The sequence below is a fragment of the Nothobranchius furzeri genome, chromosome 12 (genome assembly GCF_043380555.1).
Source record: "Nothobranchius furzeri strain GRZ-AD chromosome 12, NfurGRZ-RIMD1, whole genome shotgun sequence".
In the NCBI taxonomy this organism is placed as follows: Eukaryota; Metazoa; Chordata; class Actinopteri; order Cyprinodontiformes; family Nothobranchiidae; genus Nothobranchius; species Nothobranchius furzeri.
In genome coordinates, this window is record NC_091752.1 from 44,547,359 (window position 1) to 44,574,345 (window position 26,987).

General features: G+C 41.7%; 1 protein-coding gene and 2 long non-coding RNA genes across 4 annotated transcripts in view; 2 read left to right on the forward strand and 1 right to left on the reverse strand.

The window, feature by feature from the left end:
- LOC107373744 (alpha-synuclein) overlaps positions 1-2,814 on the forward strand; it is a 29,413-nt gene extending 26,599 nt beyond the window's left edge. Inside the window, exons 4-5 of one of the 2 annotated variants that reach the window (XM_015941898.3) lie at positions 973-1,025; positions 2,429-2,592. In XM_015941898.3, the coding sequence (XP_015797384.1) occupies positions 973-1,025; positions 2,429-2,435 (60 nt within the window). In that variant the 3' untranslated portion in view covers positions 2,436-2,592. Of the gene's footprint in view, positions 1-972; positions 1,030-2,428 lie in introns of both variants that reach the window. The other variant, XM_054738585.2, reaches the window with a different exon arrangement.
- Positions 2,815-19,121: 16,307 nt separating this feature from the next.
- LOC139062142 (uncharacterized) lies at positions 19,122-20,117 on the forward strand. Its single transcript, XR_011515730.1, has 3 exons — positions 19,122-19,237; positions 19,378-19,558; positions 19,894-20,117. It is a non-coding gene; the product is annotated as an uncharacterized lncRNA (long non-coding RNA).
- Positions 20,118-20,316: 199 nt separating this feature from the next.
- On the reverse strand, positions 20,317-20,952 carry LOC139062143 (uncharacterized). The gene is made up of 2 exons (XR_011515731.1): positions 20,815-20,952; positions 20,317-20,466 (listed from the first exon to the last, which is right to left on the reverse strand). It is a non-coding gene; the product is annotated as an uncharacterized lncRNA (long non-coding RNA).
- Between the last annotated feature and the right edge of the window lie 6,035 nt (positions 20,953-26,987).

A 26,987-nucleotide genomic window follows, 5' to 3' on the forward strand; every position in this document is an offset into this window, starting at 1 on the left:
AGATAACCGTGTTGTGATCATAAGTATAAAGTACAAATATAATTTCCATTCAATTCATAATGCACTTTTTTTTATTAAGAACATTTTTTTGCCCTTCTGTACTGAAATCAGCTGCTGGACCAGGGCTCCAGAAGAAACACATCTGGACTTTTCTGTTTCTGGGATGTTAAGACTTCTCCCTAAAAACAAGGAGCTCCAGTTGTCTTTTGTCTGAATCTACGAGGATTTTGTCAAAAAGCTGCATCTTTCTCACAAACAAATCCGTCAGACAAGGTATCAGTGCTGCAGCTGAACATAAAGACCCCAAAAAAATCTAAACCTAGAGCCGTTTTGAAAGCTTTAGAGCAGAGGTGTTCAATTCCAGGCCTGGAGAGCCGGTATCCAGCACCTTTTAGTTTTAATCCTGTTTCAACACACCTGATTTCAGTCAGCAGGTGATTAATAGGCTTCTGCAGAGCCTGATGAGCTGCTGCAGGTGATGCAACCACTGAGCAGAGAAACCTCTAAATGTGCTGGATGCAGCCCTGCTTTAGAGTTTGGGTGAATATAAAACATCAAGCAGAAAGAACAACTAAGCATCCAGGAAAAAAGTAAAGTCTATTTCTGACTTTGATGGGAGAACTAAATATTATAAAACACATATGGAAATGTGTGAAAAGATGTTGCGATGGATATTTGTGGAGTTCCATGTTACCATGCCTGAGTGTGATCTGTTTTGCTGTGATCATTTGGGACGAGTGCCACAAAAAATTCACAAGAATACAGAAATAAATAGGTATAAAATAGGTATAAAATATCGATACTTGTCCCTTTGACAGTCCTGGAGACATAACCAATCTAGTAAACAAATAACATGGCTTATCCAAACTAAAACAACCTTTACCTTCCTGTTCTGTGAGAAATGCAGTTTTGTGTATTTGTGAACTATGGTAGATCTGATCATACTTGGCTTTTCTTCTGTGTCATCTGCAGACTGACATCTCAAAAACAGAAGCAGGTGGAGAACAACCCGAACAGGCTGCACAGTAGGTGGGAAACTAGGATTAATAGGAAAACAAAGCAAATAGCATCAGAGATGTTTGAAATTCCAGGATTTTATTAGCCTAGTGAACTAGACCAAATTCTTGCTTTGCAAAGTTTGGTCTAGGCATGCTCCATTGGAACCTCAGCAGCTCCTACCAGGACTCTGGCTAGCCAATCGCAGCTCTCTAGAGGGGTTTCAAACACATAAAGAGCTGTGATTGGTCCATAATGGTGGGCCAATCATAGTGCTCTATCTGCTTAGTGAACAAATCACAGAGCTTGATCCGCTTTGTGGGCCAATCAGGGCACTCTATATGCCTGGTGGGTGGGATGATGCAACAGAGTGAAACAAGATGTCACATTCATTGTCCAGTGGAATGCAGAGATCATTTGAAAGACAACGGTAGAACCCGCCCCACAACCGAGAGCCGTCAATGGAGCATGGCCAGATTTTATCTGAAATCTTTCAGAACTGAACCCAGTAGAGGGCATTGTGAGGCACCAGTATTTGTACGCCCATCTTGTAATAAATGTTCATGGACTATAGCCATAGCATTGCTATATTCTAGAAAAATAACATCCACGCTCAGACACTTGAAGGACCAATGCTTCAGTGTTGTAAAAGATTGGCTCAAATCTGATCTGGTCGACTACACTGTAGGACACGAAATGTTGAATTAACTTAAAATAGCTGTTCATATATCATATTTATCTGATGGAACCGTCAAGCAGCGGCCAAGCGTATCACATCGTGACCGACTTTTATTTCTGTATTTAAGGCACCTTTCGTTCATGAATGCGCTCCTCTAGCCGTCAACATAGAGCTGAAACACGTTGTTTTACAATTATTCTCATGTATTTTTACTTTTCCACGAGAAATGTCGCCAACTGAAGTACGTCTTTAAACACTTGAGCACGCTCTGTGGTTTACCCACATAATCTGGATGCAAGCGGTAGTCTAACGTTATTGGTTAGTGCTGACCGGCGTTCAGTTCATATTGCATTAAGCTCCCTGGGACAGGGGGTGGGCTTAGCAAAAAAAAAAAAAAAAAAAAGATCTATTTTCTTCATTATATCAAAGTATATGATACTGATTTCTGAAAAACAGAATTCCTGAAAGGGGAAAACTCCAGAAAGCAGCTTTAACCAAGTTATGTGAACTGGTTCTACTTAACCCAGTTGATTAAATGTAAATAGTAATATACATTTACCTTTAACACAGACACTCATTACATTTAATTGATTGGGTTTAGTGACTGGAACCAGTTGATATAATGTGGTTAAGTAAATTCAACATTTTTTTCTTACGTGCACGTTCTGTTTGCCAAACAGTGAAATAAATGTTTGAAAGTGAAAGTCTCCATGAATGTGTTCTAACGCTCCTTCCTTTTGTTTCCTGTCTCAGACTTTGAGCATCCTGCAGACATGGAGGAGAGAAGAAACTTCAAACATGAGCTCAGCAATTATTATTAACCTCATTACTCAGTCCTCTGCTGTTGCTATGATGACAGAATGCATCTGCCACTTGCTCTGATACAACTAATAAAATAAATCAAGTTATGCTTTCAAGCTGTCTACTGAGAGGTTGGCTTAGAGTGGGTGTGCCACCATCATTCACCTGACAGGCCCCGCCCCTTGACACAGCCTTTCAAATGCATGTAGCTTGACTGAAACCCACAGAGAATTGAACAATAATGGCATATTCACACTTCTTGTCTGCTGACGACTAAAACTAAGCTGATTTCACCTTTTTTAAACAGGAGCGAAATAAAAATAATTTACAATCCATAATTTGTTCATCTTTTTCATCCACTCAGAAATACCACATTTGTTATTTCTGAGGTTTTTAGTTGTTTCTGAAACCTGTGCTCAAACTGAGTTTTTAATGTCTGAGTTTGCTGTTTTCTTATGATCTGTTTTGTTCTTTTGTCACAACTGATGAAACAATTAAAAGTAGTGCTGCTGTTTGAACAGTTTTAAATCTGATATTTTAGTTTTTGATTAATGGCAAAAATCTTCAGAAGAGACCAACTTAAAACAGAAACATCCATCCATTCATCCATCCATTTTCAGTCGGGTCGCAGAGGCAGCAGCATAAGCAACAAGGCCCAGACTTCCCTCTGGCCAACCACTTGGACCAGCTCCTCTGAGGAGCCTCAAGGCGTTCCCTGGCCAGCCAAGAGAAATAGTCCCTCCAGCATATCCTGGGTCTTCCTTTAGGTCTCCTCCCAGTTGGATGTACCCAGAAAACCTCACCAGGGAGGCATCCAGAAGACATCCTAATTAGATGCCTGAGCCACCTCAACTGCCTCCTCTCAATGTGCAGGAGCAGCGGGTTTCCTTCAAGCCCCTCCCGGATGACTGAGCTTCTCATTCTTTCTCTGAAGAAGACACCCGGTAGAGAAAACTAATTTCGGCCGCTTGTCCGCAATTTCATTCTTTTGGTCACTACCCAAAGCTTGTGACCATAAGTGAGGGTAGGAATGTTTACCATTTGTGGGACGGGCTAAAAAATTGTGGTCTGATCCTTGGCTACAGAGGCTGGCCAGAAAAAAGAAACATCTACAGGCGACTCTACATGAATTAAATTATTCCAGAAATGTTCAACTCAGTCTTGAAATTACATGCACAATGCAATCAGTTCAGCCTATTAGGCAGTGGCGGCTCGTCCATAGAGGTTGCTACGGCACTGTCCCACCAGTCCTACAGGAAGAGTAGCAAGAAGTTAGGAATCACAAAATATAAAATAAAATTCATGAAAATTAAACTGAACGTACGTCATACAGACTAAGTATTGTGTTTAATCTGCATTCGAGTGTAGTTTAAAAATGTTCTCACACTTTTACCACAACCAAATCATCTTGTGATATATTGTCGGGAATGAGGCGGGAGCAGGCTTAAAATTTAGTGAGGAGGCCGGCAGGAACATTACCAGGAGATCACAGAGCAGGAATGTCCAGACGGGGAATCCAAAGTCGAGGTCAGGGAATGAAGCAAGGTCAGAGCCCATGAATCCGAAGGGAACAGGAAATCCAAAAGGGGCGAGATGAGGAGGGAGATCAAAGGACAAAACAAGGTTGAGATCTGTGGATGCGAGGTAAGTAATAAGGGCTGGAGAATCTACTGACGAGAGTATTCGATAGTCTAGCGGTGACTGGATGGCACTTATAGCAGGAGGAGCAGGCATATGGAATGGGCTTGATGAGGCAGGAACAGGTGTGATGAATGAGGCTGATGATGAGCAGGCTGTGGTAGCTGAGGAAACGGGGCATGGCTGGATCAGGATCAGCACCAGCCAGTCCACCCGGCTGCTCGGGATGAGTTCGGTGGAAGTCCTGGATAAGCGACCCATTGAGGATGTCCCTGGTGGGAACCCAGGCACACTCCTCAGGGCTAAAACCTTCTCAGTCCACCAGGTACTGAAGCCCAGTACCAATGACGTTCCTATGGGGCAAGCTTCCACACACGATGGCACCTGAGGGTGGCTGCCTTGGCAGAGGTGACCCTGGATTCACATTCCTGCAGGGAGAAGACGGGAGGCTGAAAACCATAGACGGCGTAAAATGGCTATACACCTGTGGAGCTTGATGGAAGAGAGTTGGGGCATGTTCCACCCAAGGCAGGTTATGGGCCCACGAGGTTGAATCATCCTGGCAGAGCAGGTGGAGCTTGGTTTCCACCTCCTGGTTGATTCTTTCAGATTGGCTATCGGTCTGAGGGTGAAAACCAGACAAGAGGCCCAATTGTATGCCCAAATGAGAGCAGAATGCTTTCCAGAAGCCAGAGGCAAACTGGGACCCACTCTCAGAGATGATGTCTGAGGGCAATCCGTGGAGGTGGAATACCTGTAGGGTTTGGTAAATTGAGTGCTTTAAGAGCTCTCTATATATATATTACCTCTACTTATGACCAATAAGCTGCGATACACTATCTAAATATAGAATATCAACCTGCTTGGTCTTTATGGTGTGTAATGAAGTCAATAGAGAGTAAATTGGATTAAATAAATTTGCTTAAGAGCTACTTATGAGTTAACTGCGGACCCGTAAAAACACCCAACACAGAATGACATATTTAAGAATGTTTTTTAAAAGGGGAGAGGCAAAGGCTAGGTCAGGAGACAGGAGGTCGTTAGCAGGAGATCTGAGGTGGGAAATGTCCAATAGGAAAATCCAAAAGGCGAAGTCAGAGACTGAGCAGGATCGGAACCAGAAGATCAGAGATGCAGCGGTGCAGACAGGGTAATCCAAAAAGGCGAGGTCGGGGAAGGAGCAGGGTTCTGGATCTTACGATGGCAAGGTGAGTAACAGGCTGGAGAATTTACTAGCAGAGCGTTCAATAATCTGGCAATGGCTGGAGAGCAGGCTGGGAGTTAAATAGCAGGGGAAATAGGTGTGGAGGATGAGCTGATTACAGGAACAGGTGAGATGAATGGAGTTGACGAGGTGCAGGCTGAGGTTGCTGTGTCAACAGTTCATGGCAGGAACAGGATCATGACAATTTTATTGTCATTACTTGTGACCCATAACTGTGATAATCTATTAATTATAGAATATCACCTGCTTGGTGATAGGTATTTTCTGTATTTAATGTTCCTTTTAGAGTCAAAGAACGTCTCAGGACATTCTTTCCTTTCCAGTATTTTGACTGTGTAAATGCTCCTCTGTAGGCCTGCTGATATCTCTGGAATGCGGTATCCTAGGAGATGAGCCTGTAACTCTGTAACTCGAGAAGGCCCCGCCTTCTTCATCCTGTCTTTCAATAAAACTTACTGTGGGACAGAGAAGAGCAGAGAAGGTATGGTGGAGACCCGGAGGGGTTTGTGCCACGTCTTCCCTCCGCTGTTCTGGCAACACAGCGTAAAACGAATTAACTCCTCTCTGTGTGTGTTCATTTCAGGTTTAAGGGTTAAGGAATATAAAAATAACCCAACATTTTTGGTGCCGTCCACGTAGCCCGGTGGGCTGCACGGCGCCGCTTCCTCCTCGGGTCTCGGTCGCTGCCTTGCTTTGCCGGCTGCCGTGCGGTCGACTCGGTTTGACTCGCTACCTTCAAACACACTATTTATTGTAGCTAGATGGATTTTTAAGTTACAATAGGGTTTTTTTCATCTTTTACGTTATGACATTATTTCCCTTTATTGTGACTGTGTGGACTGAGGCAGAATTCTCAGTGTCAAGCCAAACTTCATTGTTTCTTATCTGGATCCAAACAGCTGGTGTCTGCTGGAGGCCACGCTGACCTATTCATAAATGTTTTGTTTTGACCCTAAATCACCTTATCCTTAGGCAATTAGAGACAAATGCATGACGTCCTGACCTTTCACAAATAGTGATTTAGTTTTTTCTGGTTTGCCTGCCTTGAGCAGATTTCCTCATAAGCATTACCCATTTGAGATTTCTAGATATTAGGGATGCGCCGATCAGGTTTCTTGTTGCCGATCACCGATACCGATCACTGATGCCGATCATGTGGATTGGCCAGAAATTTTCTACAACATTATAATGAGTGCTACAAACTACCTTGGAGTAGATCAGCTCCTGCTTTCTTATTACGAGGACTGAGCGGCAGCTCATTCTCATTAGACAGTCCTCTGCCCTTGACTCATCATCATTGTTTTGTTCATTGTCAGACAAGCATTATAAGGTGACACTTGTCCTACCTGTCCCTTAGATTTGGTGAGTAGTGAGATGACCTGGAAGCTGCTTTGTGGTTGGACACCCTAATATGTCCTGGTTACAGATGAACCTAGTAGTTTCACATTTGTATAAGTGCTTTAGTTGTTCCTCTGATTAATCTTTACTCTAATTGGGGTTCCTCTTCAAAACACTTCCTTATCTCCTGTAGTATGACCATTTTAATGCAAAGTACGTTTTTGCAAATTTTGTGTTATTTCTTTATTTGTTCTTTTCTTTTGTTGTGGAAATATTTTCCCTTCCTGAAACGGTCACCCCCAGCTGTTTTGTTTCGATCATTTACTGTCTGTAATGAGCTTTATTTGATGTCACTACCGGAGTTTAGTTTGACAGTCCTTCTTGCTTATTGACAGAGTTTCTACATTACTTGAGTAGCATTATTGTCTGGCATTTTGCATTGTTGATGTGACCTGAGACGACTTTACCTTACTGCACCTTGGAGCGTTAAACTAAATTCACCTGATGTTTCAATACACCAAACTAATGCTTTCTGTGTATTATCAAGTTTGTTTTTGTGTTGATTCTATTTTCTATCTCTGTGAACTGCTGTAAGATGTTCTTGTCAGTTGTGTTAGCCTTATTTGTGTTTATTATTTTATTTGTACTTATTATTTTTCTTGGAATCATCATTATTATTTTATTTGTTACAGATGATTGCAGCATCTCATGCTGTGTTCCTACCTCAAAGTGTTTATACTGAGCCTTTCACTTCTGATCTGAGTGTTCATTACTTAACTTACTGTTTTCTTGTTTTAATGCTTACCATTTTGTTTTGTTTTTTGTTTTGAGCTAATTGCTTTGTAACCTATTGGCTCTTATGTCCACTGTGATGATTACCTCTCTTGGGTTACCCCTTTCTCTTATTTGATTTTGTGATTGATGTAGCTTTCATAGTTAGTGGTGACAAGTTATGATTTTGTCTGGTTATCCTGCACCTATGTGGACTTGAGATATTGTTTTTGTTTTGTTGTTAGTTGATTCCAGTGTTGGAAGCAAGGAGATGAAATTATGAACTAGAGGTGGTCGTTTCTGGCCTAATGAGAGAGAACACGTAGGATTTATGATATTTTTGTTTTGTTGTTGGTTGGGGAAGCTGACAAGCTTCTCCCTTTCTCCCTGATGGGCTGTTTCTTTTGGTTTCCTTTTTACTACAGCTTCTCTTGTTGCTCCTAGGTGATGTAGATCACTGTTGTCTTTGTTTTCAGTTTTCTTTGCATGGATTATGTTTTTTTTAGTTTCTTAGATGATTTGGTTTGGTTTTATGGACACTGTGCTGCACGACTCTACCCCCTGCTGACGTGATCTAGTATGTGAGGTCCACTTTGCCAGTGTCGGACTAACTTGTTTATTTTGTTTGGTTGTTTGTTTTCATTTTCGAAATGGCCTTAACCATGGAAGGAGCAAAAGGCCTGGTTTGATGTTTAGATCTAGTCATAACAGCAACAAATGTGTTAACTCTGTTTGTAATAATTTATGGCAGACCTTACTCAGTTTAGCTTAAGAAAGAACTCACATTAGCAGATTACAAGGAAAACGGTGTTGGGAGCAAATGTCTCTTTCAGGTCCTGTTGACAACTCCCACTGTAGTAGAGATTGCTGAGCCCCTGGTGAAGTCATCTGACACAGACAACAGGACCATGGTTGACCTGCTATGGTTTCTGGTGGTGGTGTACACTCTGCTCCTGGTCCTGGAGAGCGGACCTGAGGGGCACAGAAGTAAGCGAAGGTAATGTGCCCTCATTGAGAACTACAACATCAACAGATGACATCAACATCACACAACAACAAGTTCCTCCATCCTGCGCCGGCACGCCAGCAGGAAGACGCAAGAGCTGAGCACACTGTCTGTGACTGAGACCCACTGCGGTGCATCAAGCCTGGGCAGGAGACGAGGTGCAGAGATCAGACACCAAGGTCAGGGGGGACCCAGCCTCTAAGTGACGCCGCAGGACATGTGACATCTCTCTGTGTCTAATACAAACTCATGGAGAGTCCATACAAGCTCATGGAGAAAGGCATGAACACTCAGAAGGGGGTTGACACCCTGGAGAAAAAACACAAGTGCCTTCTCAGATGGTTTCAAGAGCCACAGTTCAGACACCTCCCTGACACGGAGACCCAATCATCTGTGACAGAGAGCCGTCTCTCGCAACAAAGGAGGAAATGACGAATGTGAAGTAGATTCAAGTGCGAGTGGGATGGAAATTCACAAGTGTCCAACCCCTCACCTTAGAGTTTTAATCATCTTCTGTGTTTTACGACATGCATTTTTTCATGCATTAGGTCCATGGCGGGTTTAATGATCATTAATTCCATGTTAAATGACATTTAGATCTGGCAGGAGGTTCCTGATTAAGACTGGTGTAGTTTAGCTTAATAAATCAAGAAACACAAGATAACATATAGGCTTTGGTGTCTGGTGTATTGCTCAGCTAAAATCCTTGCGTTGATTGAACATTCCAAATCTCGGACAGGTAAGGTGTGTCATAATTCCTAATCACTGATTGCTTGTTGGGTTGCTGACACTTTACCCAGGTCTTTTGATATGACAATGTGTTTTTTTCTTTTTCCTTTATTTGAATGGAAGTGGCCTTTAAGATTAGGCAGAAAATTCTAAGACTCTTTGTTTATTGAAGGACTGTAAACACTTCGTTTATGATTCAAGAACCAGTCAGGTTTGCAAACAGATAAAAATTTATTTTACAAACAATTTAAGACTTGACAAATGGTTCAAACTGTTATTTACCGTGAGTGGATGTGAACTAAGGGATGGGTGTCTGGAACTAGGTGTGAATATAGTATTTCAGAGTCAAAATCTCCGCATCTCAGAGAGAGGTGAGTTCTGGATAATAAAAGAATTTGGTTTGTATCTGAGCTGTAAGCTGTTCTTATCAATCTGCATACAGACGCTATCACTGTGTTCTACGTACCCAAGTGGAGACGCCCTTGCGGATCCGAAATGTTAGGGGGGTTGGAGACCCCGGGTACAGAAGTCCATAGACTAACTCCTAGTACGACCAGGTCGGTCCAGGATCGCTCCAGGTAACACAGGTGGACTGGATGAAGCCAAGCGTCTCAAAACCACTCTGAAGGAGTGTTGCAAAATCAGCTTTGTTCTGCAGGAAAAATCTTTCGTTGTTCTCGGCTTTGCAGGTGCAAAGGTTTAAGCCGATGCTCGACTGCATTGGTGAGAGCATTGGCTTGGTCCACGACCTGTTCAATCCTAATCAGATATTTGGTCTGTTTCCTGCAGGTGAGAGTCAATCTGTTCATCTGGTTGCACCTCTTCCTCCATATCTGGAGGCAAATCAGCAGAAGAAATGGCTGGCTCACACTCTGTGATGCAGAGCCGCTGAGTCTGCGAAACAAGGTTAGTTTATGTGTAGTGCTTCTTAATTTAGCCTTACTTCTTGTCTGGCGTGAGTGATCTAATCCAGTAAACATACTTAGCATCATTGAACAGATTCATGAAAAATTTCATCATTTATAATTATACATGGCAATATTTAGTGATTATTAATTGTAAGATCTTGTTTTCTTCAAGGATTATTCTGAAATATAAAATGATTACTTATATTATGAAATATTCGTTTCTTCTGGGAATAAAAGTTTATCTAACAGAGTTCTGTGCAGAACCTTGGGGAAAAGAATGCTACTGTCATCTTTCATTATCTGATGAAGCTTCAGTTCAGCTGATGAAGTCATCTGATTAAAGAGCCTGCGTGCAGACGTTCCATCTCCTGTCAGGGTAAAATACAGCAGAACGTGTGTAGCCAGGGTTATTTGCTCTGGCCGTGCATATGAACTGTGGGATCTCAAAATCAGACCATTTGTTGACATTACAGGGGTTTAATCAGAAGATTCTAGGATTCTTTATTTATTAAGGGATTTTACACACTTCGTTTTTATTCGGAAAAGAGTCAGGTTTATAAAAGTAAGAATTTATTTTACCAACAGTTAAAACATGACAAGTTAACTAAGCATTTACTGTGATGGATGGAACTAAATGTGATGTGTGAACCTATGTATAAATGCTATGTTAGTCAGAACTTCCGTATCTAGGAGAGCTGAGTTCTGGATGTAAAAGAATTTGGTTTGCGTTAAGCTATGGTTGATTATTATCAAAAGCACATCAGACGCTATCTGTGTGTATACTTCACCCGTTCTGGGAGACCCTCTTGGTGGATCCGTACACGCCATAGCGAGGTCAAATTTAACAAAACTCTTTTGTGTGAACAGGCGATAGTTGGTCATTAACAAACCTGGGCGGTCTCGGAGCGTGATACCCGAAGAGGGCCCAGGTTTGTACAGACGCATTAGAGGAGGCTGAGAATGAATCTCAGCTGCGGTCGACATCAAACCGATGCACGCAACTAACAAAACATATTTTGTCAGACCTGGAAAAGGAAACCAAGAACGTTTTTAGACTATAGGCTGGCGCAGGCGCGGTCTTGCGAGGATTTGGCGCAGGTGAGCGCTCTGGAGGAACCTCGGTCGACGCGCAGGTGCAGTCAGAGAGATCAGGGTAAGCCAGTAGTGGTACAGGGCATCATTCAACCTCCCCTTTGGTAGGTGAGTCACCAACCTCAGGGCTAGAGGTCACCAGCGCCAGCTGTGGTGCAGTAGGGGCAATGATGTCATCAGCCCGTTTTTTGGCAGGTGGGGTCCCCACCGCAAGATACTGGGCTTCAGCCGGAGTCTCAGCGCCACCATCAACCCCCCACCCCCCATGGCAGGTGGTGACCCCACCGCTGGGTGCGGAGACTCAGGTGGTGTGTCACTGCAACCGTCAGCTCCCCTTAGGGTAGGGGTTTTTCCCATCACATGGTGAAGTGGTCCTGCTGCAGAGACGACACAGACACTGGATGTCACTGACCTCCGAGGTACTGGATCGGCTGGTCAGACTGGCGGCGCCGTTGTAATTAAGTAAAATTTGATATTATAGCTTAATTTCCTGACTGCTAAAACATCTGGTGCTCATTAAGAATGATTAAACACAGGTTTCATCCTGTTGAGTCTCCACAGGGAGGACAGTGACCTTGCTTTCCAGATCAAGCTGTTCTGGTCAGACCAAGCAGGTCTGAATTATCAGTAAAACTCCCATGAGAAACTGTCAAGAAACTGCTTGTTGATTCGGTGTGCACCTGGAGCTGAGACCTCCCTATGCTAGCAGCTTCCCGTCTGATGGTCTACGTAATAGTCTCAGGAATGTGATGTGTGTGCTTCAACTTTGTGTGTGTGCTCAATAAATGCTGTCGGAGGACTTTGTGACTGTGTGGACTGGGCGGCGCACCCTTGAGGGATGTGGGTGTTTTAACACCTACACACATTTTGTAATGAAGAGGTTACCACCCACAAATTTCCATCAGTCTGGTCCCTCCATGTTTCTCTCGCTGTTTGCCCATCCCCCCTCCCATCCCCGTCTGTTGCTAACTGAAACACCTTTGTGCACCGGTGTTACGTCAGTATTCCTGTTGGTTTCGTTGTTGAAATACGTTTCCCATTTTAAAAGTAGGAAAACATAACACAGCAATACAAGGGGGGGGGGGGGGGGGGGGGTAGCTTTTCTACGTCTAACTTTTTTACACAATCAGATGTCCACTAATAAAAAGATAATACTGGTAAATAACAGCGATGGGGAATTGTGTCACCAACAAGTCATCTCCATGCCATGTTTTTCTTCAGCTCAGCAACGAAACCAGGTGATTTCAATCAGCACAGTGAATGAACCTCAGTTGCTGAGCAGAACAAAAACATTTATGTAGATGACTTGTTGATGCCGCAATTCTCATCACAGGTAAACAACAAAATATTGCAGCAATAAATAAAACATCAATAATATTAGTAAACCTCAAGGCACTTCACATAGTAAACATTCATATACAGGTCAGTTCATTAAGCCAATCAGTAAAAAGTTTCCTATATAAGGAACCCAGCAAATTGCCATAAAGTCACTGACTAGTGTCAGTGACTTTACAGCAATCCTCATACTAAGCAAGCATTTAGTGACAGTGGAGAGGAAAATTCCCTTTTAACAGGAAGAAACCTCCAGAGGATCCTGGCTCAGTATAAGCAGCCATCCTCCACGACTCACTGGGGATCGAGAAGACAGAGCAGACACACCAACACATTAAACCAATATACCCTGTAGGGTTTCTATGGTTACATAGTGATTTCTTAGTAAATATTCTATTTGGTGAGAGATAAATTGTATTATATTTATCCTAGTGATTCTATAATTAAACGGGTAAACTAGTAGTAGCACATTCATTGTCAAAGAAAGTCAAGTGTGTAGTGGAGGCAAATGTATTATTTGATATTCTGTATAAATATACAATATAGCCTTGCTTGATCTTTATTGTAATTATCAGAAGATTATAGGGCTTAATCAGAAGATTCTAGGATTTTTGCTTTATTAAGTAATTATACACACTTCATCTTGATTCAGAAAAGAGTCAGGTTTATAAAAGGAAGAATTTATTTTATAAACAATTTAAAGCATGACAAATTGGTTAACTATTATTTACTGTGAGTGGATGGAGCTAAAGGTGATGTCTGGAACCTATGTGTGGATGTGTTGTTGGTCAGAACTTCCGAATCTCGTAGAGCAGAGTTCCCGATGTAAAATAATTTGGTCTGCGTTAAACTATGAGGTTGGTTATCAAAACCCCACATCAGATGCTATTTGTGTGTCTACATTACCCGTATTCAGAGACCCTCTTGGTGGATCCGAAAGTCAGAGGGGTCAGATGACCGCTGGCACCAGAGGGCTGTAGAATACCGTGGTACCGATCCTTTCAGTCCAGAGATGTCTCGGGTCACGACAGATGGATGGAACCGAGCGTCTGGGACTCTTAAGAAGTTTAAACAATATCAGCTTTATTCTGTAGGAACTGTTTGCTGTCTCAGCTTTGTAGGTGCAAAAAAGTTTTGACGTGTCAAAATCTTTGATGGTTTAAGAGGTTTGGCTACAGATGGCCGGTCTGAAGCTTTCTCTAGAACTGGCAAATTACTCAAAGTGATCTCTAGTTTTCAGGATTTTATATTACGGTTGTTGTAGCCAACCAAAAGTTGACAAGTTTGAGGATATTACCAAGAATCTCAGAAACATGCCTTCTTTGATTCAGAGGCTCTGATCTGGGTAAAAGGTTAGTTATGTGTCATGGATTTAACTTAACCGTACTTGTTATTGTGTGAGCAGGTGTGAGGACCTTGTCGTCAAAACATGTTGAACACAATGCAGGCTCTAGACACACAATTTAACATCCATTCAGTGTGCACAGATTATTGAAGCATTTCATTATACTATGATTATTGTAAGTAGTAAAAAACAAATGTTTATTTAATGATTATCTAGATTATAGGTCATCAAAGAAGTTTATCGATTTATTAAATCATTCTTGAATTTAGCAACTGGTTCGAGCTGGATCTTCTTTCTTCTGGAGGCAAACAGATGGGACCTTGGGAAAGAGAGTTATTGTTTATCTTTCAGACTAGCAGAGTCTGAATCCCAGCTGGTGTGAGTCTGGTGACGCTAGAAGAGTGCCAACAGCTTCTACAAAGATGTCTCACACGGGAACCTAGTCTCACCTTTGACCTGATGATTCTCACCCCTGATCACCCTCAACCTGGACCTTGTCCTCCACAGTCACCCAGCTGGTGTGTCTGTCTACAGTGCAGAAATATGGCAACACCGCTGGAACAAAAATGCTGTCAACAACAACCACAGAACTTTACATCACTGTTGCCACACATGGACTTGTACATCTTGAATGAAGGTGCATGGAGACTGGCCAGACGAATCTGGAATGACCTTAGAGCGGAGGCTGACATCCGGGATCCAGGAGAAAGCCATAGGCAGTTCCGCTATGCAGCATACAGGAACTTTATTGTCTGGCAGTGTGGCCTTCTGGGACCAGGTGTTAGAATTGTTATACCTTCATGTTGTGTGTGGAAAATTAGAGATGGTTTCCCAGATCCAAATGGACAGTATGTAGGCTTTCTTCCATCAAGAGTGTAAAACATTTGTAGATGCCTAATAAATATTTTTGTAATTTACCTCAAAAAAAGAGACCTCCAGAGCTTTACTTGCACACTCATAACCTGATTAATTACACGGTTGTATTCTGACACTTCAAATATGTAATATTTCCAGGTTTTAATAAAAAAGTCTTCCAGGGTTTGTTAGGTATTCAAACACAACTTTATTTACATTTATAAATACATAAACAATTTACCTCAGCAAAAATGTATTAAAATAATTTATGCGGAAATATAAACAAACGGTTATGATTTTTTTTATTAGCTCTTACGTGTAAAATCAATGTTTTATGAAAGGCATACATCCACCAGAAAATGTTTGATATGGCACATTATGTACAGCTGAAATGGAAGCACATACCCTTTAGATGTAGGTACAGTTGTAAACATCAAGTCGTCTCTCCTCGTCACCCACAGCATTTTGTCACACCCTGTCTTGTCTCCCCATTCTGTTCAGTCATGCTGTTAATTGCTCCCACCTGCCTCTCTTTTCCAATCACCCAAGCTCCCAGCCCTCATGTATTTAAACCCTCTCAGTTCTGTGTGTTTTGTCGGTTCATTGTTTCCATGTCCTGCGTGCAGTTACTATTAAAAGACCTTTTGCATGTCCAGATTGCCTGCCTGCCTGCTTCCTCCCCAGCATTTGGATCCTCACAAACCGCTCAACTCACCGTGACAGAATGAACCGACCTCCCGAAGGATCCAGCGGGGAGGTTCTCCCCTTGGAGCACCTGCTCCGATGTCTCACCCTGAGCCACCAGCCGGCTTCTCCTCCTCCAACTCCGCCACGCCGCCATCGAGCCTCGGCGTTCCTCTCCACCCTCCCAGAGCCAGATGAGAGGTTGGACTGGGAGACGCAGCCGGACCGATCCTGCTATGTGCTCCCCCGGCGTTGTGTGCTCCCCCGGCGTTGGTCCACGGCGCCGGGAAGGAACCCCGGCTCCACCAACACCTCCAGCACGTAAAAAAAAAAGATGTAGCTGGAGGAATCACATTCTGTACTACATTTATGCCACAAGTAATGTTTAAAATCTTCCTTACAGTGAAAACAAAATGACTTTAGTATCGCTGGTAGACTGTGATAAGAAACGTACTGATGTGAGCCATCTGCTTTGGTTAGTTCTCCTCGGTGTAGGTGGTAGTTATAATCCAGCCCTGCCAACTTGGTCCGAGCGGAGTACACTGGTGGTGTGAAGGAGAAACGCTTGGAGGCATACATAAAAATGTGGTTATGAAAGGACTCCAGGTCTGAGGTAAATCTATTAAAAACAAGGTAGAAAGGACAAATATACTAGAATCTGATAAAAAGAGCTTTTGGCTGGTGTAGACAGTGATTTAGAATACAAATACATATATTTATACCTGAACGACAGATACTTTGGTATGTTTTTCAACCAGCGTTCATCAAAAGCTATCTTCTGGAGTCTTGTTAGTGCTGCAGAGCTCTTTGGAATCCACTCTTTATCCCTATCTTCCTCCAATGGACCATGTCGACAGGCCCCGAAGTACCACTGACTTTCATCCATCACATGATGCAGAATTCCAGTCCATAGATCCTGTAATACAATTTATAAAGTTAGTGAATCATGTTCACTATGAAATTATTAGAAAAATACCATTTCCACAATTTCTTATAAATTATATCTAAGAAATAAAACTTACAATGAAATCTTAAAAAGATGTGGCGTCCTTACAGCAGTACCAAAAGTGATTGCAAACGTCTCTGTTCCAAATCAGAAGCAGGGCACAGTCCTTCTCCTGTCCAGCCTGAATAAATAAAGAGTATAGGAATGAAATAATCCGTATCTTACCAGAATAAAAGAAGAGCAGGAACAGCACACATATAGCTTGAACCATTTTTACAGAGGTTCTTTGCACCGTGCCAGATATCCAGGCTGTGTCTATCAGCTTCTTTGTAATACACACACACACACACACACACACACACACACACGCACGCACGCACGCACGCACACACACACAAATAAATACATAGCTAACACATGGTAATTGGTATGCCTTTTTCTATGCAACATTCTTACGCATATGCACAACTCAGTTTGTTTGCTGGGAACTTACCGATCCGACAGTGAATCCTGAATTGTTGATACATCTGGAGGCTTTGGTCTTGACCACTGAGTGTGAGTCAGCGGTGTGGAGGTGATGTTATCATAGCTGTAACAAATGTAGAATTTTAAACATATTAGTTCTTTGTTTATACAAAATCCAAATATAACAAATATTTCATATGGATGTCCACAGATATTCTTTAAAGTATATTCTTCTGAAGGTCTTCCAGCTCTACATTTGAAACTACCTCTAATAAATGTATGCTATACTAAATATGACATTCCCTTACGTGTTTTACTTTATTGTTTGATTCATGCATCAGGACATTGTCTGTAATGTCTCCGCTCAAAGATGTGTTCAGATTCAGATGCAGCAGCCCCCTGTCCGCATGTAAAAAAAAACATAAACTAAATGGTGCTTTGCGGATTGATGAGCCGACTGTTTCCACTACACTCTCGAAGGATTCAGGATACAGACGGCGGAACGGTCGGAAGGATTCTGTGTCAGCAAAGCGCACCTCTTTGGGTAGATAGGCATAAAATCCTAGACCGCTCCGTCTTTGCAGCCACGTACACATACTTTCCGAAACTTGAAATGACGATCGCGGCGACGCATCAACAATAAAACAAGTAGAAGCATTTCCCCTATTTACAGCTCTCTCGCCATTTGTTTATTTTTTCACATGCAGACAGGGCGCTGCCATGTTGGAATCACGTCAGCAGAGAACGCGCTTTGTTTGGCCAGTAGAATATTTCAGAAGCTGATGTGCGCACACAAATATAAAACAGGTTTTATTTTCATACAGTTCTTCTAGCAGTAATCTCAAATGCATTCCTCCAAATAGCATGCCGAACTTTAGCTTACCTGTCGAGCAGAAAAACAGACAACCACAGCATCTGTGGACAGCCCAACCGTCTCTTTCAGCGAACGCCAACGTTGAAAGGAGTCTCCTAAAAACACTCTGGTCTTATTTCTCACTTCAGAGGCCTTTCTCTTCTCGTAGACTTTGAAGACACCTTTTCTCTTGCGACTCTCAGCCATTTTCAAAAGAACCCGTTGAGAAAAAAGAGTGCGCATGCGCAAGGAGAAAAGTGACCCGGGGGCGGGCACGTACGACGAACTCACGGTAAAGCTTCGCCAGAATGATTGACAGTAGTGCGGACCATTGGTTTATGTGATCCACCCAGAAGTAAAAGATCGATTGCTATACCTTTAATTAATTGCACTTATAATTCATTACACTTGCTGTGCTGCCTCTTTAAAGAGCAAGTAACGTCTAAATTAACTTTTTTTTGCTGATGAACTGTATAAATGAGTGTCTAATAGTGTTTTAAATGTGTGCATTCTTTATTTTAGCATTTTGGTGCATTTTCTTTAAAAATTAAAAATTCTGTCTAAAAACCACAGTAATGCGCCACCTTCAGCTGAAAACATAGAATTTGAGTCATTTTGAATAAATTTTAGCCAATGGCTAAAGAGTAAAGTACTACGTAAACCAGTAGAGTACTACGTAGCAGCTCCGTGCCAAAGTTATAAAAGCAACGAGCGTCTCGGCCACGCCCTGTGGCGAGTGGGAGTTGGATTTGCAAGCGAGTGTAGGAGGTCAGCGGTAGTTCAGCATTAGCATATAGCATTAGCATATCCTAGTCTTTAGCATATCTTTTAGTGTTATAAATACTTATTTAGTGTTAGCTTGGCTGTTGTGTATTATAGTTTAGTTAGTGTTTGGCTGTTAGTGTAATTGGGAAAGTATTTCGGGTTTAGTGTTCCATATCGTCTTAGTATTGGTGAGTAGGTGTAGTGTAGTATGGTTGCGGTGACTCTGTGGGCATTTTACCCGCGATTCTGCACGTCTCCGTTTGAAGAGGGAGGCTGTGCCCACCATGGCTCTTCCGCGATTTAGATGCAGCCCACCGACTCTGCTCCCCCACCACTGCGGGCTCCAGTCTGAGGTGAGTCAGCTAAATAAACGTTTTAACATCTTCTAAAGACAATTCCCTACCTAAATGCAAAGTCTGAGAGACGTGGTTCACTTCCTTTAGCTAGTCAGTCGGCAATTCTGCAACAGTGTCTATAACTAACGCTGCACTAGTTGACAGCATTACAGCGTGAAATCCAGCTTGTGACCCAGTTCTGTGAGGAATTCTGTTCAGGAGGTCGCATTTCAGGCTCTCCACATCATATGTGACTGACTTTTACGTTATAACAACGATCACACACTAGGAATGTTATAAAGCGCCTATATAGGAGATTTTTTTGTATATTATCTGACTTTATAAACTCCCAACAACAATGTGCTTCTATTTTTTTTTTTCAGGCTAAATCTACCCAAGACACTGGCTGTCAGACTGATTTAGCTGCATGAATGTACTTGTCCAGGCTGATGTGAAACCTTCCCTGTAGCAAAGGTGAATTATTTTTAATAATCTTCTATGCAAACATTTTATTATCACCTTCTAGTTTTAATTTGTTTTACAGATTATTTTTACACGTGATTTTATGCTCTTTTAAACATTTATAAATGTGCTGCTTCTTTGTTTTTACATAGCCAGCCAGAATGGAGTTCACAGCCGCAGTGTGTCTGGTGACCCACGGGGACCATGATGAAAATTCATCTTCCAGAAGGTCCCAGAGCGTCCAGACCCCCTGAAAAGACCAAGGTGTGAGGTGTCTGCTGTTGATTCCAGCTTCCACCTCAGTGACAGTGCAAGCTCAGTGAACTGTTCAAGGTAAAAAAAAAATTAAAACATTTCAGAATTTTTAAGATATTAACAATTAAATAAGTATGTGATTACATCATGACGGAGGCTACTGATTCTGCCCGTGACACTTGGTGGTGACGTGTGAGCTGATTCTCCTGGAAAATAACTTTTACATTAAATATTTTGTTTTTGCTATCAAAAGTAAATTAACTAATAACCTGCATTATTGCAGGACATTCAGCAAAATATGGACTCTACACCATGAGGCATGCACACATTAATATTCTATAAGAGCACATAAGGTGAGCAACACCACATATTGTACACTGTCCTGAATTTGTTTTCTTTCTGCATCTCATTAGCCTGGCTGATCACCTGATAACTCCTGTCATCTGGTTATGACAGCATGAGGATGTCCTCACACACCTGTAACCTATCAGCTCATCTGGCAGAATAGAGAGAGAAGAGACAACACCACATCTCCTGTTCCTGGAAAGCCTTCAGCCTTCCTTCGATGACTGAGAACCTCCATCAGCTCTGTCTCCTGTCTGCCTACAATTATTATAATAAATATTGTGTTTGACAAGTTTTTTGTGCTGCCAAATATCTCATTTAGATTCCAGTTTTGATATTTTAATGGATATTTATAAATTACATTGAATATCACATTTTTGTTGCATGTTTAACTAGCTATTGTGATTAATTAAACTAGCACCTCACTGTTAAAAGCTCGTTCTAATTTCAAGCATGTTTAAGTATTTATGGACATGAACAAAAACAGGAAATATATAAATTGAGATTTATTTAATTAATATAACAAATAAGGGGGAAAGAGTCATTGAAAGGCACATTCTTCTGGAAGTTCCTGATCCTGAGGACACCAGCAGAGGAGACCAGCTGCAGACACCAGAGACCAGCTGCAGACACCAGAGGACCTAGAACCGAGAGAGCAGCTGTTATTAGTAAATAAATAAAGAAATCAGGGCAGTTTTAGTGGGCTGAACACATTACAGAATAATTTTCTCATGGGGTATTTTCATAACTTTATATGCAGCAGACTGTACCTTGAGCCCAGGGCTACCGGAGAGCTATCCAGCATGTTTCAGTGGATTTTCCTGCTTTAACAGGTTAGATTAGCTGTTAAGCAGCTCAGCTATTTGTTGCTGATTAAAACCAGGTGTGCTGAAGCAGATAAACCTCTAAAACATGCTGAATACTAGCTTTTTGGGGCCGTGGAGACAAACCCTGCAGCTAATCCAATGCTATGGCTAACGGCTACTTACCTTTCAGAGGTGATTCTGTTGGGTCGGTTCTGGGAGTTTCAGGCAACTCACAAGCTCAAAACAATAAGACTCAGGTCCGCTTGTCTCCTCCAAATAGACTTGGTCCCTTTCTTCTCGAGTGTCTGTAAGGAGGGGGAGAAACGTCCTCCACTTCTATCAACTGCTCAGAGTGAAGGGAGCTAGCTTCGTCTAGTTAGCCATCGTCTTCGTCACTGCCGCGGCTCCGCCCTCTCGGTCCTCCAGGCAACGCCTACTAATGTTGCATTTTTTAAAATTGATACGTGGGTGGAGAAGGACTCCGAGGCTCAATTGACCCGCTCTTTAAAGAGCAAGTCACCCCCTACCAGATTCTAACTCCACTCCCACTTCATGTTTGAAAAATGCAACAAATGCTGTTGCTTGGCAGACCGAGAGGGCGGAGCCGCTAACAAATACAAACACACACAGGCTCACAATGGAATTATGACATCATAATATACCAGATGACATCATAGCATACCTCTTAGCCAATAGTGGTGGCAGATTTAAATTCAAATACAGTGCAGAATTTTTCCCTGACGACGGCGCAACACTGACAGTTTTAGGCAGAATATTTGAATTTTAACCAAGATGCACTGAACCGCCAAATTATTGACTACACGTGTCTGCAGCATGATTAGACACTCCTTTATATAGTTTATCAGCAAAAAAAATGTGATTTGGGGGTGACTTGCTCTTTAAGGCAGACATGTAAATTCAGCTCTGTGTGTGTGCGTAATTTGTACCGGTAGACTTGCCATAGTTATTCTCAACTGGAGATGACCGTTAAGCTAACTTATATTTTCTGCATATTGGTTCATCTTTTCTTGCTAATCCTGAAAGAGCACATGCCTGTAAGTCTTATATGTTTGTTCCGTTGAGCATATTTATCATAGTTTTATGTAACAGTTGAGAATCTTGTGTGTGGAAGTTTTTATCTCCAGTAAAAACGGTCGCGATGCTAATGCGTTATCACGTCTATGGGATTTTACATATATTTTTAGCGTTGAGCTAACCGCTAGGTTTGGGAAAAAACTTGATTGTTTTATTATATCTTTATGAAATACACATAAAGTACATGAACGTTTATTATTAAGTGTTTATTAACATAAAATACATATAAATACATCACAAATGTAACATTATTCATTTATTGTTTTTCTGTATTGCAGTTTTACAGTGCCTTCTACAGTAAATATCTAAAACGTCCCTGCTGACTCCTGGATGTTTATCGTGGACCTGTTAAGCTATCTGCCAAGCTAGAACCCAGCTTCATCGTCTAGTGAGGGCAGAACTTGCTTCTACCCCTTTAATAATTGCAGCAGTAAGCAGGGCTCTTGTTGCTATGCACCTGTGAGGGTTTTGACATTAATCACCTATATTTATCACCTTTGTTGTTATTTTTCCGCATACAACGCTGCTCGTATGGCTGTGTGCACCCCCATAAATTATATATCAAAACGAGTGGCTCGGCCACAGGAGGTGTGCTGTTACCTTTCTAAGCAGTTTGACTTACAATGGTGAAATATTTAGCAAAAAACTTTGAAAGGTATCTAATTTTGATGCTGTGATGACTTTAAATTTGCATAATATTTGCACAATGATCAATTAAATGTGCACATAATTAAGGGGTAATTAGATGGCAGGTCCTCTAAAGGAGCAGTTTTACACATGCATGAATAATATAATTATTTAGTTTTTTACCTTAATGTCACCCAAAAATCATTATTTTGGGTTTTTCATGCAAACATCACCTAAATATAATTTTCTGGGGTTTTCAACCTAAATATCATTATTTTGGGTTGTTCACCCAACATCAGCCAAAAATCTTTATTTGGCCTCTACAGCATGTGGCCAGTATCTTGACCTGTAATATTATTTTTTCGCGGAAGCTAATGTGGCTCAAACGGCAGCATGCACCCTCACAAATTATATGTCAAAACGAGTGTCGGCCATGGCACGTGTACCATTACATTTCTGAGCGTTTTGTTTTACCGTGGTGAAATGATTAGTTATTGATATTTTTTATCCACATTTAACCAGTTAATTCATTGTTGATATTTTGGGCTGATGCCTCCTTTTTGGTGTTGTCTTTGTAAAAAGAAAGAATGAGTCTTCTTTCATCAAATGCATAGTCTGACATTACGGGTCTGACCCATCGGTCTGACCTTTATCTACTTCCACCCAATTTTTATTACAGCACACATGGCACAATATGCATTCAGGAATGAAAAATGATAGAAAATGCATAAAACAACAGCCATACTCCAAAGAAAAATACAAAAATAAAACTCAGAAATGCCAAGTAAGGCCACTTTAACATGCTACAGGAAAGTATGGCTGCTTGGAAGCGATAAAACCAAAATAATTCAACATTCATAAGTAGCTTAGTGTTGATAAAAGCAAATGACAAATGGTTGTGAAGTCCTCACATGGAGTTTTTCTAGTGAATGTTACCCTCTGCAGACCAGCTCAAAGCATCTCACCTGAGCAGGTGAAACATTTGCTCCAACCCTCTCATCCTTCATCATTCTGCTGAAAGACCCGCTCAAGTGATCTGACCTTTTTAATATCACAAACTAATATTTAAAAAAAAATCCTACAAATATCCTGATCTAGTTGAAAATCTGTTTTAAAAACAACCCTAATTTGTTATTCCTAATGTTAAAGAAACATTTTTTTGGTCTTTTTTATCAATCATGTTGGCTTATTTTTGTTTTCTTTGATTTTTTTGCGATCAACCGGTGCTCCTGCAGCTGTATGCAGTGAGATAAATAGCCACAAGAGGGCAACATTGCGCTTGTGATTGTCATTCCTAAAAAGTCAGTTTCACTCTACTTGACCCCTGTGATCTCTTTTAATTTTAAACATTTTCACAACAGTTTGAATATTCTTAACAAAACATTTACACACACATAACTATAAACCTGCAAATGAAGAAATGACACATTAAGATTCATTCATTAAGATAATGAAAGAATCTTAATATTCAACAATCAGATTACTGAGAGTTTGGGGTCATTACTCCTTTTCCATCTGATTTTTCTGTACATTAATTGTCATAACTCTTTTATTAAAAAATAACCACAAAAACTGCATTTACTGTCTTTATGTTACCATTGAAAACACACAAATGGTTTACGTTTTAGTTTGATTTTTTTGTTATTGAGGCGCCATCTGGTGGCCTCAGCTTATTACAGCAGAGCTAGGCTGCTACAGTTATGAACAGGGTTGTTAGTGTTTTGGATACCTTTATGGAACAAGAGCAGATGCTAACAAAGACGTAAACGGAAACATTAGATTAATTTTGTATAACGTTTCAGGTAATCAAGTTCATGGATCAACTATTCCAACATTTTTCATCTATTCTTTTTATCCAAACTGTCCTCTGTCTCATCAGTCCACAGACATTTAGGAGAATATGAAAATGTTATTGGTCAATGTACAATGGGTCTTTCTATTGTTTTTACTCAGCAGAGGTTTAGGTCTTGGAACTCTCCCAGGAAGACCCTTTTCTTTCTTATTGTTGAACCTTTACCTCTGACTTGAACTAGGAAAAGCCAGCAGTGAGGAGCTTGAAATATCATTGTGGGAGAACAAACCCCCTGGTACAGAACAAGAGAGCTAAATTCCTGTGGGACTTCCAGATCCAGACTGACAAAATGGTGATGGTGAACCAACTGGACATTGTGGTTTTGGACAAACAACAGAGGACAGCCGTGGTTGATGCGGCAATACCAAGTGATGGCAAGATCAAGAAAAAGGAACACAAGAAACTAGAGAAGTACCAGGGCCTCAAAGAAGAACTTGAGAAAGCCTGGACAGTGTTGCCCATGGTCATCGAGACACTCGAGGCTGTAACCCCCCAAAATGGCTAAAGCAGAACCCAGGAAAACATCAGACTTCTCAGTCCAGAAAAGTGCAGTTCCAGGAACAGCTAAGATACTGCAGAACCCACAAGCTCCCAGGCCTCTGGTAGAGGACCCAAGCTTGTAAGGATGAGACCACCCATGATATATATATATCTTGGTTTATTTTTTGCCTCAAAAAAAGTTTATATAGTCAGTGACACATCCAGTCATGGCATTGATGTCCTCTTCATATCCTTGGCGGAGAGTCATCCAATCTGTGGTCTCAAAACAACTCTGCAGGGCTTTTTTCAGCATCCTGTGACCATTTTCTCACAGCTCTTCTCTTCACAGGTTGCCTCTGAACAAGTGGTTTGTATTCTGAGCAGAGAAAAACAAGATTTTGATCTGATTGTCCCAGAGGAGGTCTTGTTTTGGACATGTATGCATTCTTTACATTTGCATAACACAAATCCAATGTCTTGTTTTCTCTGGTGGAGCAGCTGACAAACTGTTGAAATGTTGGAAGTGTAGCAGAGAGTGAGGCATGATTAAAATCACCAGAAATAGCCACAAATGCATTGGGGTGCTGGGTTTGTAGCTTAGCAACAACTGAACTGATGGCATCACGTGCATTTTCAGCAATGGCTGAAGGTGGAATATAAACGGTTGCCAAGACAACACTGGTGAACTCTCCTGGCAAATAATATGGGTGACAACTTACTGCCAAGAGTTCAACATCTGGGCTGCAGAGACGACATTTCACTGAAACATGACCTGGATGGCACCATCTGTTGTTGACAAGCACTGCCACTCCACCTCCTTTTCTTTTCCCGCTCCTCTTCAGATCTCTGTCTGCTCGTACAGTCAGGAATCCTGGCAGAGAGATGCTGGAATCGGGGATATGGTCCTGCAGCCACGTCTCAGTGAAACACATAACACTACAATGCCGATACTCTGGCTGAGTCCTTGAAAGGGCTTGGAGTTCATCCATCTTGTTGGCCAGGGATCTCACATTGCCCATTATGATCGATGGAAGAGATGGTTTGAATTTCCTCTTTCTCTGTCTCCGTTTTGCTCCCGCTCTGCACCTACGCTTCTGACGTTTTAGCTCATTTGGGATTTGTGGCTTCAGTTGAGGTATTATGTCAGCCTTCCCAATGTTAATCAGCTGCTCCCGATTGTAAACCAGCTTGTTGCCATGGTTACACATCATAACAAATGCTCAAAAAGTGAAAAAATAACAGTAAAAATCCTCCAAGCTTCACAGCACCAGAAACAGAAAAGTAAAATGTCCAAAAAATACCGTTTGTCTTGAGAAACTAGAAGAAAAAAATGTCAAAGAAAAGGCAAAACTTACATATAGTCAACAGAGCTACTCCAACATGCAGCCACCTAGAGCAGCGCAGTTCTGGAACTGTGGATGTGGATAACAGCGTTAAAATGATTAAAAGTAAAATAACTAACAAAACATACGTAAGGAAAATTGCTACATACCGGTAAATAGCATTTCTTGCAGAAATGCTGTTTGAATGCTGACTGCTGAAAAGCTGAGCAGATCCATCAATGTAACATGTCAGGATTTTAGGATTCTGGGTTGGAGCAGAGGCAGAAATCTGATTTATTTTTTATTTTTTGGCAGGGGGGATAAACCTTGTAGTTTCAGAGAATAATTTGTGCGGGGGACATCTTCTTGCTGTTTTACAACTTGCAGGGTGGGCTTCCTGCATGAGCAAGTTCACAGAGAAACCAGCCAATAAGAGGTGTCTGACTATCAGGAAATAATAGGGAGCCTAAAGGTTGGTTTATGCTTGACGCGTCCGCGAGGTCCGCACGGCTCCGTGCTGAAAAGTTGCGTCATTTTAACAACCACGCCCCTCCACCGCGCCTTCACACGGCCCAAAATTTCCGCAACGCGCACCTAGGAAATTACCACGCGGACGGTCGGAAGCGGAAAAACATGGCGGACCGGCAAGAACTAGTATGGCAGAGGTTCGTAAATACAGACATTTGTATGATTCAGCTCTCAGAGATCACATGATCAACATGTTGTTAATAATTCTTGGAGAGAAATAGCTCGCACTGTCGGAAAAGACGAGGACGCTGTTAAAAATGCTGGAATGCCATGTTGTAAACAGCAGTAATTTCTACTTCTACTATGGTGTAGTGTTGGATGCATGCCGTAGAGCTCCATGCTGCCCCGTTCAGTTTGGGAGAATATTGGCTCACCGCAGAGACGAGCCGCATGAACCATAAATGCTGCGAGTTGTGAAGCGCGTTCCATCCGCGAGCCGCATCACCAAGCGG